The sequence below is a fragment of the Littorina saxatilis genome, linkage group LG9, assembly GCF_037325665.1.
Source record: "Littorina saxatilis isolate snail1 linkage group LG9, US_GU_Lsax_2.0, whole genome shotgun sequence".
NCBI lineage: Eukaryota > Metazoa > Mollusca > Gastropoda > Littorinimorpha > Littorinidae > Littorina > Littorina saxatilis.
In genome coordinates this window covers 14,881,782-14,895,732 of record NC_090253.1, presented here as the reverse complement: position 1 = coordinate 14,895,732, position 13,951 = coordinate 14,881,782, and the positions used below count along the sequence as shown (strand labels likewise).

At 40.5% G+C, this 13,951-nt stretch overlaps 1 protein-coding gene across 2 annotated transcripts in view; it reads right to left on the bottom strand.

Annotated features, from left to right (window-relative positions):
• Positions 1-383: 383 nt before the first annotated feature.
• Positions 384-13,951, bottom strand: part of LOC138975366 (inositol polyphosphate 5-phosphatase K-like) — a 61,498-nt gene continuing 47,930 nt past the window's right edge. The window contains exons 11-14 of one of the 2 annotated variants that reach the window (XM_070348027.1): positions 13,055-13,217; positions 4,390-4,527; positions 2,119-2,301; positions 384-1,139 (exon numbers count right to left, since the gene is read on the bottom strand). In XM_070348027.1, coding sequence (XP_070204128.1) covers positions 1,131-1,139; positions 2,119-2,301; positions 4,390-4,527; positions 13,055-13,217 — 493 coding nt within the window. In that variant the 3' untranslated portion in view covers positions 384-1,130. The other variant, XM_070348026.1, reaches the window with a different exon arrangement.

The following is a 13,951-nucleotide window of genomic DNA, read 5'->3' as shown; positions in this document are numbered from 1 at the left end:
GCAGCTTCAACAGCTGATGCACTAAACCTTTCTTTGACTCGTGAGTTTTATACAGTGTGGGTCCTAAATATGTTACTGGTCTTTTCTACATTTTATACATTCTTTTTGAAACAAACTAGCTGGATCCAACGCTGTGAATCCCCAAAGGCATAAAAAGATATCCCATCAAACTGTACATTAATTTACTGTAATCATAGGTGTGTTACGCTTACACACCGAGACACACATGCACACACACACACTGCATGCACACACACACACACACACACACACACACGCACGCACACACACACACACACACACGCACGCACGCACGCACGCACGCATGCACACACACACACACACACACACACTAACACTGACAACTTAAATCCGCCATCCTATTTCTGGATTACATTGTATAATTTTTTTCCTCAAATTTCCCTCAAGAGGCAATAATCCCCTGCAATCTATTCGCAGTACAATGCGCTCCCACATACCAATACACAAGCACACTAGAATATCTACACAATACCTCCTCAGAACCACTTTGTGACTGATAAATATGGCAAAGTTTGTAAATGTATGTAAGTCAAACAACAGCTTTGTGAGATTCATGCACAACGCACACGAAAGACTAGCAATATGATAAAAACAAAAAGTCATTGCTTGTCATGGCATTGTGCCGGGAATGAACAATTTATGCAGCAGTCTGCCACAGAAGGACTTGGTTCTGATATTGTAGCGACCAGTATGCTATCAGTTACAGTGGAACCCCCCTTTTAAGACCCCCCAATTTAAGACTTCCTCCTTTTTAAGACCCTCCGTTCTCAGATGTTCTGTGCATAACTTCGGTGAATTTACCTCCATTATAAGACTCCCTCCCTTCCAAGACCTAATTCTCACAGATTTTGGCAGGTCCGCAAAAGGGGGGTTCCACTGTATAATTGTCCTATTGACCTGTACGATATATATAATTGTCCTATTGACCTGTACGATATATATATATAATATGCTTCACAAATGCATAGTTTCATTGTTTGGAAACCAAACCGTTTGGGACTTAAATCTGCTAATCTTGTAGGATAGCAGCAAAGATGTGGATCCTGGGTCTACTCCGGATGAAAGGCAAGACTAGCTTATGTTGCTGTTCACTCTATCTGGAAGAGAGTAAAGCAAATCCAAATAATGAGCAGGACAAAGTGAAGCATTCATTCACATACTTATCGTTATCTTTCTATCTCTAGGAGGTCGGTGTGTTAAATTACAGAAGCAGTAGCTTTTCCACCTTAAAAACATGTTAAAAAAATAAAATGTTCATGCGCACTCAAGCGAGCGCACTCAGGCAAGTGCACGTACGCACGCACACATGCACGCACACACAGACACAGACAGACAGACAGACACACACGCATGCAGGATGCTCTTATTCTGTGCTTGGACCAACCTGTGTTGGTTATACATCATCATTGTTCACACAGTAATGAAGTTTAATCTTTAAGACCATATGATTTGTCAGATTTTCCCCTTGTGAGTTGTGTACATTTCTGCGAGTTCCCTTTTAAAACTTCCTTCTAGACGGGCGAAGTGGCGCAGTGGTAAGACGTCGGCCTCCTAATCGGGAGGTCGTGAGTTCGAATCCCGGTCGCTGCCGCCTGGTGGGTTAAGAGTGGAGATTTTTCCGATCTCCCAGGTCAACTTATGTGCAGACCTGCTAGTGACTTAACCCCCTTCGTGTGTACACGCAAGCACAAGACCAAGTGCGCACGGAAAAGATCCTGTAATCCATGTCAGAGTTCGGTGGGTTATAGAAACACGAAAATACCTAGCATGCCTCCCCCGAAATCGGCGTATGCTGCCTAAATGGCGGGTTAAAAACGGTCATACACGTAAAAATCCACTCGTGCTAAAATCATGAGTGAACGTGGGAGTCAAGCCCATGAACGACGAAGAAAAAAAAACTTCCTTCTTTTTAGACGTCGTCTTTTTAGATTGCTCACGCTGCGTACAGGGGAATGATATCTGTATTGAAAGAAAAAAACACTTTTTGTTGTTGTTGTTGTTGTTAAACACACACAAAAACACCCCACAAAACTAAATAAAACCACAAGAATTTTAGAAAAACAATTGACAACTTACTGTGAAGACATTGCTGATTCCCATGAGAGAGAATTTGCTGGTCATGTAACATAGACAGTACTCGCCCGGCCTGACGGTCAAAGCGCGAGCAGAGAATGTGGTCACCACCCCACTCCGGTTCTTCTCTGCTCCGTCAATCGCATACGTGTACGACTGGAACTTGTCAAAGGAGAAAAAGTGCTTCTGCACACAGATGACACACGCACCTGAGCGGAGGTGATTGCAAGCACAAAACAGAACTGATTACAGTGGATTCCCCTTTTCAGACACACACACACACCATTTTTAAGCCCTAGTTTGTTTCTTTTTCTGTTCCTTATACAAGTACAGTACATGTATATGTTCTTTGCTACTGGTGACAAGTGGGGGTCAGCTCACTTGGACGCATGTTTCAATACAGTCTGGGAGAGAAACTGGCCACAAAGCACCCATTACCTGACAGAGAGATAGTAAAATCACCACAATCAAAGAAAATACCACGATCATTCAATAAATATGTTAATATGTATCAAAATTTACTGTGAAAATGCCAGCAAAAATGGCGACCCAAAACGTGAACACACACTGGGAGCGTTTTTGCCGACTTACATCACGTTCTGTATTGTTGATAACAATCGTGTCTGTGCTGTTTTTGTTCAAATAGTATCTAATAAAACTGTTGCATTTTTTTAAATGTTGCCATTTATTGTTGTCTTTGTGAAATGTGAGTGTGTTCAAAGGCGTAACCTGCATACGACTGATGTCACACTTAGGGTACCTCACTTCGATCAGCGTATCACTCCAAATGAGCTTCAACGTAGAAAAGCAGATACATTACCAAAACACTGCATACACAATCTATAAGATTGAGCCAGAATCAATGAAATTTACTTCTTCTATAAAATATTGCAATCAAATTTGTTCACGCCGTCACACATGGAACGCAGGTTACCCTCGACTTTCGATTCAAACTAACTCCACTCACACTGAATAACCATTGGAACGCAGATAACGAACCGAGTCGGACACATTGATGATATTTTACACAAAATTTTTAACTGTGTTGTGACTGCGATTAACAACCACAAACAAACAAATGTGCGCCGTCACGTCGCCACGGAGGGAGGAACGCAGGTTACCAAGAGATGGTTTCCGATACCCGTCTGATAAAAATCATCGTTTTTCACAATCTGGTTAGTTGCAAACTGTCTATGAATGTTTCATTTAATGTCAAATGCATACATTCTTGTCGATATCGTTGCCTTTGGGCTCATAAATAAAGTCAATCGTCATGTTGTCCCAAAGTGACTTCTGTCGGCATAGAACTTACGGTGCTTCGATCATTGACTGAGAAGAATCTTCCAATGACACTAGTTCATTTCACTACGCGACTGCAGTCTGCAAGGAAACTTATGGAAGGAGAAATAAGCTTAACTGAAGACGAATAAGCGGAGGAAGTCTTAACTGTTCTTCAACGGATTGCTCTCACTGATCTAACATTTAGATCAGTGATTGCTCTGTTTGTCGTCTGCTAGTCTGCTAGTAAGTAGTCTTCGGTCGTGTGAAAGTCACATCTATTTTGACTGTGTGCATCCATCCGCGTACTGAATTGTTGATCTTTGATGATTTGGCAACATAGCTTCGCTAAATGTGCTTCGAGTGCATCTCCCCGTTAACCATTTGAAAACGTCTTTTAAAGTTTTGACAGCACAGACGGGGAGGATCCTCGATGGCTCATAAGGTATATAATATTTTCCGCTGGTTTTTTTTAAAGAATCCGTTCAAATTTGCTATTCCAAAAGTACCCTATGACACGACTCGAGTGGCAAAGAACAATCTCTGCAATTCCCATCTCAGTCCATGCTGCCGTTTTGGATCCTATCGTCATCATACAAACATACACACAGACACACAGGAACCAGCTTTAAAAGTTAGATTATGTAAGAACCATGTGAACCTGTGATTTTTTCTTTTGTAAATCAGATACTACAGTATTTCTGCTTTATGAAAAGCTATATTTCAAAAACAAAACTAGAGATTTGAATTTTGACCAGTTTTTCCCCTTTCTGTCACCAGTACTAAAGAACAACTCATCTGCAAATTAAATCCAATCTGAACTTGAAGGATGGCTTTACTGGTACATATTTCACCTAGAACTTGGGTGATCTCAGATCCAAGGCATCTCACCCTGATACTAAAATACAGCCTGATCAAGAACATAGCGAGACACTAGGTGCTGTTGTGTTTCTCTATTGATTGTTTTAAAAGAATAGCTTTACACTCTTATCTCACCTTATACAGCCCGATCCAGTCTGAATCGGAGGTTTCGGCATACCTGCTGACGCAGTACTTGACTTGATGCATCTCATCTTTCTTCCACACCTTGAGTCGTTCAAACTGAACGGGGTTGTGAGGAGGCTTCTTGTACACCTGCATTGACAAAGAAGACAGATGAAAACAGCCATAGTTACAGCGTGATGCCCTCAGCTTGTCAAGCTGTATAATTAACCCTTAGGCTGGTTGTCGCGACATATGTCGCGCTACTTTACGTATACTGTCACCTGGTTGTCATGACATATGTCGCGCTACTGGCTCAGTCTGTTTGGTCGGTTTCGATTACCTCCCATGGATGCGAAAACCTATATGACCGTTTTTCTTTATTTTTCTCTCTGTTAATTCACCAGTGCCATTGTAACATGTGTTACAGAATTGCACCAGTGTAAGGGTTAAGGTTCTTGCATAAATGAGACTGAATGACTTGATCACCTCATGACAAGTCTGCAGAAACTATGCAGAAGACAGATGAAAACAGACATGCATGGTTACAGCGTTGTGCAGTCAGCTTGTCAAGAACTAGACATGCTGCTGAATACGTAGAGGTTCTTGCACAAATGAGACTTTACAACTGGGCGGGGATGTAGCTCAGTCGATAGCGCGCTGGATTTGTATCCAGTTGGCCGCTGTCAGCGTGAGTTCGTCCCCACGTTCGGCGAGAGATTTATTTCTCAGAGTCAACTTTGTGTGCAGACTCTCCTCGGTGTCCGAACACCCCCCGTGTGTACACGCAAGCACAAGACCAAGTGCGCACGAAAAAGATCCTGTAATCCATGTCAGAGTTCGGTGGGTTATAGAAACACGAAAATACCCAGCATGGTTCCTCCAAAAACGGCGTATGGCTGCCTAAATGGCGGGGTAAAAAACGGTCATACACGTAAAAATTCCACTCGTGCAAAAAACACGAGTGTACGTGGGAGTTTCAGCCCACGAACGCAGAAGAAGAAGAAGAAGAAAAGACTTTACAACTTGATCACCTCGTGACAAGTATGCAGGTTCAACTATGCAGAAGAATAACGTCAAAGATGTTTGGCCAAACATATTTCACCACTCTTTGTACATTAAGACCTCAAATTTTAAGACCCCCTCCTTTTTAAGATCCTGTTTTCTCAGACTTTTGATTCATTTACCCCTGTAAAGTGACCTAAATTGTAAGACTCCCTCCTTTTTACATTTAGTCAAGTTTTGACTAAATGTTTTAACATAGAGGGGGGAATCGAGACGAGGGTCGTGGTGAATGTGTGTGTGTGTGTGTGTCTGTGTGCGTGTGTGTAGAGCGATTCAGAAAAACTACCGGACCGATCTTTATGAAATTTGACATGAGAGTTCCTGGGAGTGATATACCCGGACGTTTTTTTTATTTTTTCGATAAATGTCTTTGATGACGTCATATCCGGCATTTTGTATAAGTTGAGGCGGCACTGTCACACCCTCATTTTTCAATCAAATTGATTGAAAGTTTGGCAAAGCAATCTTTGACGAAGGCCGAACTTCAGTATTGCATTTCAGCTTGAAGGCTTAAAATTTAATTAATGACTTTGGTCATTAAAAATCTGAAAATTGTAATTAATTTTTTTTTATAAAACGATCCAAAACTACGTTCATCTTATTCTTCATCATTTTCTGATTCCAAAAACATATAAATATGTTATATTCGGATTAAAAACAAGCTCTGAAAATTAAAAATATAAAAATTATGATTAAAATTAAATTTCCGAAATCGATTTAAAAACAATTCTATCTTATTCCTTGTCGGTTCCTGATTCCAAAAACATATAGATATATGTTTGGATTAAAACCACGCTCAGAATGTTCAAACGAAGAGAGGTGCAGTAAAGCGTGCTATGCAGCACAGCGAAACCACTACCGTGCTAAACAGACTCGTCAGTTTCACTGCGTTTTGCACGAGCGGCGGACTACAGTCATTGTTAAAAAATGCAGTGTGTTCAGTTTCATTCTGTGAGTTCCACAGCTTGACTAAATGTAGTATTTTCGCCTTACGCGACTTGTTTCAGACTTTCGGAGGTCTTAAAAGGGGGATACATGTAATAGAATCCACTGTATCACAAATAAAAAAGTATGCATATTACAGTGGTACCTGTGATGTGAGGCCCCTCTGATAAGAGGACACCTCCCAATAAAGGACAGTCCTAATCTGTTGTCCCTTTGTCTATATCTTGACCAATTTCCCTGTCATGACAGGCCACCTGGAATGTAGGGACACTTGTGGGTGGCCCCAAGGATGTCCTTTCATCACAGGTACCACTGTACTTTTTTCAAACTTTTAAACAACCCAAGCATTTGTTTGGGGTTAATTTATCACACTTTATATATTGAACATATCTGCCATAGGGGTCACGTGACAGTCTGAAGTCTCAAACAAAGGTACCTCCAAACATTCAATCAATCAATCAATCAATGAGGCTTATATCGCGCATATTCCGTGGGTACAGTTCTAGGCGCTCTGCAGTGATGCCGTGTGAGATGAAATTTTATACGGCCAGTAGATTGCAGCCATTTCGGCGCATATTTACCTTTCGCGGCCTATTATTCCAAGTCACACGGGTATAGGTAGACAATTATTAACTGTGCCTAAGCAATTTTGCCAGGAAAGACCCTTTTGTCAATCGTGGGATCTTTAACGTGCACACCCAATGTAGTGTACACGGGGGGAGGGTTCGGACACCGAAGAGAGTCTGCACACAAAGTTGACTCTGAAATAAATTTCCGCCGAACCTGGGATCGAACTCACGCTGACAGCGGCCAACTGAATACAAATCCAGCGCGCTACCAACTGAGCTATATATTAATCCCCGCCCCACATTGATAAGACAAGAACTCTCACATTCAAAAACGACCCCCAAAAAACAGAATATGCAACATTTTGTTAAGTTTGATTCCGAGCATGTGAACACATGCAGGAACATATCCCACATTCGTTCTGTGAACAATTAACCTTTTGTGTTCACAACCTCTAGACATCAGCTAAGCTCTCAGACAATGATCCTAATGTTTGCATTTATTCAAAATTGGCTCAGTCTTTCTTTGAAAAGACAATTACATGTTACGTTCAAATTTCTGTCAAGTTGTCCTTGCATAACAGAAGTGATGATTAAAACATTAAAATAGGACAGATTTTTGGAAGATACAGTCGAACCCACCTAAAACGAACACGCTAGTTACGAATTTTGACTTATAACGTATTAGTTTTAAGTTCCCAACTGAATACCTCTTTCTTCATGCTTAAAAAAAATGCTTGAAACGAATTCTTTGTAACGAATGTATGCTTATAACGAGCACTTTTAGGATTCCCAAGCATGCATAATGTCTGTAATTTACTCACGCTTATGACGAAATCTTTAAACTCGTCCCGAGATCAACATATCATATCATTTGCATAACGAACCCCTCTTTTATCAAACACGTTCTCATCTAAAAGTCACAATGCTACAAGGATCTACGTGTGAGGCGAGATCAAAGGCAGGTCCATGGTGATGGCTGGGTGGCCTTATAGACACTGACCTTCTTCCCAGGGGTCATTGACCCAGTTTTTTTTATTTTTATTTTTTTTAATTTTTTTTTTTAGTGGTCTACGTAAACATTTTTTTTTTCTTAATGGTTTATTCAGGCATCAACATTTACAATATAGTAGGAACATGTGACAACACAGCAGTTGTGAATTATCTTCATATGACAAATCATAAGTGAATCCTCTGTAAATGAAACAGGAGAACAAAAGGACACAACGGAAAAACATGATAATTATTTGGCTGGAAAATACGGATATAAACTGTATTATGTTTTCCATTATTCGACTAAGGTATTGTATGGTAGCCACTTCTTTAAAAAACATGTATACTTCATTTCCATTTGGTGTACATATTTGTCAACTTTGTGTAAGTAAGACAGTTCTTTGAGAAACATTTGCAATGATGGTTTTAGTTTATTTATTCTACATTTATATATGTAAAACTTTGCTTGTCATTGACCCAGTTTTAGCTATATGAGAGGTGGTTCCCCTTTCATATGAGAGAGGAAACACTTCCTGCACCCGGGTCAGTGACCGAGTTTAACCTATGGGGAGTTTAACCTATGGGGCGGTCTCTTTGATGTCTTGAGAGGAAACTTGGCCAGGGTAGTACATGCACCAGAACTGGTGGACACCATGAAATCGGAGATTGATCAGAATGTACATGTACATGCTTTTACACGACTTTTTAAATTTTACTTCTAAAATTGTGACAGTAAAAAAATCAATCAATTCTCTTAATGCGAATTTTGGTTAAGACGAACTTATTTCCCGATCCCCAGTGATTCGTCTTAAGCGAGTTCGACTGTACCACTGTAACAAATTGCTTTCACCACATTGGACCTACCGTATTTTCCGGGTTACAAGGCCCTACAGCGCATAAGGCGCACCCCCTTCTTTTTAAACAAAATTGTAATCCAATCACCCATTGGGCGCAGGGGGCTGATAGGGCGCACCAAAATTAAAAAAGTATACCGGTAACAAACGGTCGAAGAATGAAAATAAGCGGCACATCAAAGGAAGAATACAGAGTGGAAATATGTGTGCTCTGTGTGTGCCGCAAGATCAAAGGCAAGTCCATTGTGATAGCTGGGTTGCCTTGTTTAGACACTGACCTTCTTCCCAGGGGTCAATGACCCAGTTTTTGCTATGAGAGGTGGTTCCCCTGTCATAGATCTGAGAGAGGAAACACTTCCTGGGATCAGTGACCGAGTTTAACCTATGGGGCGGTCTCTTTGATGTCTTGAGAGGAAACTTGGCCAGGGTAGTACCTAGTAGCTGAAACATGCATTATCACAAGTTGTTTGACTGGTACTCAGGCGGTCTCTTTGATTTTTTCCCTATTTTATACACGGATTAGGCGCTTCGTTATACAAGACGCAGGGGTCAAATTCGAGGAAAAAAGTCCCGCCTTATGACCCGGAAAGTACGGTATTTAGTATTCTGTATGGCCACCGACCATCTCCAAACTTGTCATTGTTTACAAAAATTAAGGCTAATTGACTGCTTGATCGAGACAATAAAATACTACCAGATAAAGACAGCAAACTGAGAGAAACAGAAAGGTTATTTACACAGGAGTATCCCCCTCTCCTTGGAAAGTGTGAAACTAAATAAGTGAGAGTTATGTATATGTGACATTAGTTTGATTTAGAAAACAACAACAAAGTTAAGTTAAATTGACACACAGCAAGAAAAAAATACTCCCCCCTCCCCCCTCTCCCCCCTCTAACTAAACAGAAATATTTATGGAGAGAGCAAGACAACAGGGGTAAGGGGTGACCAAACGTGAATTTGTTCAAAAGCATGGTGAATTCAACACATGTGATTGATAAATTAGAGAGAAACTAAAATCAGTGCAATTATTAAGAGACCACAAAGAAGCCAAAAATAATCTAAGAAAATAGTAAATTCTGGGGTAGTTAGCAACGTAAACGTCTCACTGAATAATCTTGTCGTACTTTCCATGGATTTTTGCCCTTTAAAACATAAAATGCCTTCCATCAAATTATTTTTTCTTCTATTCTAGTCATATAACATTATCATGGAACCCTGTAAAGAAGATTTGCAGTAACATATCTATTCTAATGTTCTGTTGTTTTAAAATATGCACACCACAATACTGCAGGAATAAAATCAATGCTGAGCAATAACTGCATTTTAGTTATCAAAATCAATATCACCACATGTTCAAAACACTATGACAAAAAAGGTAATTCAATACTTATTTAGCACATATAAACGGATGTGCCGCAGATATTGTCAATCACATAACCAGAGCAACCCATTCTGCTGTCAATTTCTGATTTTTGTAAGTACGCTGTTTGCTTGTACATCGTTTTTAATGTAAACATAATCCCCATTAGGCCACAAAAAAAAAATTGTCTGTTTCTGGTCACCCGACCGACCCTAAATTTCGGCGCCGACCCTAAACTTTTTTTTTCCAAACTCAAATTTTGTTTGTTTGTTGTTTTTTGGTGGTATAAGGACAGGGTGAGAAAATGAACAACAAAAACGTGTGAAAACGAAAGTCCGCTGACGATTTGTAAATGTGTTGAGTGTCTTGTCTCTATGTATAGTGAATCCAGTCTCTTTGCGCGATTTTTAAAGTTAGTTTTATTGGTCTACATTTGGGGAAAAAACAAAAAAAAAAAAAAGCCGACCTACCGACCCTATTTTTTTTAGCCACGTTACCAGAAACAGACAATTTTTTTTTGTTGGCCTTATCACAAACGCAAATCATGTACAGGTATGCTTCAGCTTCAGCACACTCATATGCGTATGTTTCTAAGTTAAAAGAGTTCAGGTGGTTATGATTGCTGCGTTAGGCAGTTTAAACAATCAAGTTTGTCAAAAAAGAAAGCAGTCAAACTTAGTTTAGGTTAGGAGAGACTGGTCATTGTTTTGATAAGGGACTACCCAAAGAATCTCAGTTCAGAGACAGATTAAAGAATCAGAATATTAAACACACACACACATCACACACAGTGGCATACACACACATACACAAACACAGTCTTCGACGCACAGGTCAAATTCACACAGACACAAAATCTCTATGTCCCTATCAACACTTTCAAACATTACTTTCATTTATTTAGTGAAAGGTTTACTACTTGTTTCGTGAGCACTTCAAAGGAATTAGTGGTGTCATTATTCAAACCTACTGTCAAGAAGTCAGTCTGCTTGTGTGCCTGAGAAAAAGCAACAGTTAATGTAAAGTTATCATTTTATGCATGTAATCTCTACTACATATAAAAAATGGATGTAAGTGTGTGTATCTGTCTTTCTGTGGTCGCCATAACTCACGGATGACAAAAGGCAAGAACAAGAAAATGTGCATGCACACTGTCTATAAGAGCCACAGATGTGCACCTGGGTTTCAGTTTCCTGATTCATCGTTTCCTTTCTCAGATCATGCAACTCCCCATTATGGAATACACCGTATAAAGTTCGGAACAGAGTCTACTGTTCATCTGTACATAATGCCAGTGATATTTGACATTCTATATTGCTTTTATACGTAGAATAAATGAAGAAGAAACAGCTTGACTGGAAAGTACAGGAATGTTCTCAAAGCCAAGGGAGGCAACTCTGGTTTTGCTAGCCATGAAAGGGAGGTAACTCTTACCATGCAAGCATACTTTATCATTCTCAAACGATGAACAGGAATGACGTAAAACACGGCGAAGCCGGACCCTGAATACTAGTATATAAATAAGTCAAAGATGAACAAAAAAGCATTATAATCAAAAAGACAACACAACACATTAATTCAGATCTGGGAACCGCTGTTTTGTACTTGCAGTATTCTCAAACAAATTTGGCGTATTTTCAGAAATATGACTGTACTCCAGAAAACATTTGAACATCAATGATTCAAACATGCTTTGCATCGTTAATTAAGTTTACCAATACACTTAAAACAAATACTTCTTTCAACGTTTTATCACACTAGCTGTAGTCATTGATCAACTGCCGAGTTATAACGTTAGTTTTAATCATAAAAGTAAACAGTGCCACAGTGAATCAACAGGAATGACAGGGATGCGCTTCTGAAAAAAAGTAGTCTGGAAATCTTTCTCGTCATATTTTTGTTCAACCGACCGTACTGATCGTATTAAAGACAAAAAGTCGTACAAAATACAGCAATTTGTTTGTTTGTTTGTTTGCTTAACGCCCAGCCGACCACGAAGGGCCATATCAGGGCGGTGCTGCTTTGACATATAACGTGCGCCACACACAAAACAGAAGTCGCAGCACAGGCTTCATGTCTCACCCAGTCACATTATTCTGACACCGGACCAACCAGTCCTAGCACTAACCCCATAATGCCAGACGCCAGGCGGAGCAGCCACTAGATTGCCAATTTTAAAGTCTTAGGTATGACCCGGCCGGGGTTCGAACCCACGACCTCCCGATCACGGGGCGGACGCCTTACCACTAGGCCAACCGTGCCGGTCACAAAATACAGCAAAATTGTGTGGGTTCCCCGGTCTGTTAATTCAACCATATCAAACAGTAAACCCTTAGCCATCCTTGTTCAGAGTTCTAGGATTCATATCATGGAATGATGTGCTCGTCAACACTGAGCCATTGTGGTAAATGTTGACAGATCTTAAAGCGCTTGGGTTGAAAAGATGCTTAAACAACCAATTACAACTACAGGTGTGCATTTATGGTGTGTGTGTGTGTGTGTGTGTGTGTGTGTGTGTGTGTGTGTGTGTGTGTGTGTGTGTGTATGTGTGTGTGTGTGCGCGTGCGTGCGTGCGTGCATGCATGTGTGTGTGTGTGAGCGCGTGTGATAGTGTGTGTGTGTGCATGCGTGCATGCATGTGTGTGTGTGAGTGTGTGTGATAGTGTGTGTGTGTGTGTGAGCGCGTGTGATAGTGTGTGTGTGTGTGTGTGAGCGCGTGTGATAGTGTGTGTGTGTATGTACGAGCACGTGCATGCATTGCATTTCAGTGTGCATGTCTATCAGCCTGACTGCCTCTTTTTTTCTGTGTCCTGGCTTGTGTGTGTGTCTGACAGACCAAGAAACATGCAGAAACAGAGGCACCAAGAGTTTCAGAGACAGGCAAACTCAAAACTCACGGTGAAAAAGAAGGTTGCAGACACAGGCTTGTGATCGCTGATGATGTAGTCAGGGTGTGACTTGTACTCCAGCGGCACCACCTTCAGTTGAAAATCATCATAACTTGTGTAGTATGTGTGCCATAGCACCCGATCACACCACGCTGGAAGTCGCTTCTTCGGACTGAAACAAGCATTAGAATCTTGTTTTTGTTCTCCTTCCTTCTTTTCCCCTGTTACAATAAATTAAACCTCCTTTGTCATACGTTATATTCGTCTGCCAAATCAGATATTATATTGCTTTTTAAGAGTACGCTTTTAAAGCTCATTAGCTTGTTGTGCTCCATTTATTCATGTTATTGTATGCGACATTGTTTTTTGCATGAATTATCTGAATTAAACTGTTTAAACCAATCATTAGAATCATCGCAATCGGTGACCTGCTCATCACTGGCTGAAACAGAGAACTGAGAATACAAAGAGGAAGGGGGAATTAAGGTGTGAGCTGAGGTTGAAAGGATGTGAATTTGTGCATGTGTGTGTCTCTGAGACTGAGACTGCGAGAGAAAGCGAGCGATAGAGAGAGAGAGAGAAGTCGGAAGTCGGAAATTTTATTTGTTAGGCCTCCGGTCCATAACAAGACTGGCGACACATAATACAAGCGAACAATGTTTAAAGAAGCAGAAAAAGCAACATTATGGACCTACGTCTTGCAACTGTGCATTTTCCAGAGAATCAGTGCGAAATCGTAGAGCTTTGTAAATATACGTTGCTAATTGTCTTACCACTTGGACATTTGTAGAGGATAGTAATTAGCACATTCTAAACATGGATGGGTTCCGATAATACTTTGAGGCTATTATTATTAATTCAACTCTGATCTCATTATATGCGGGACAAACAAGTAAAAAGTGAACT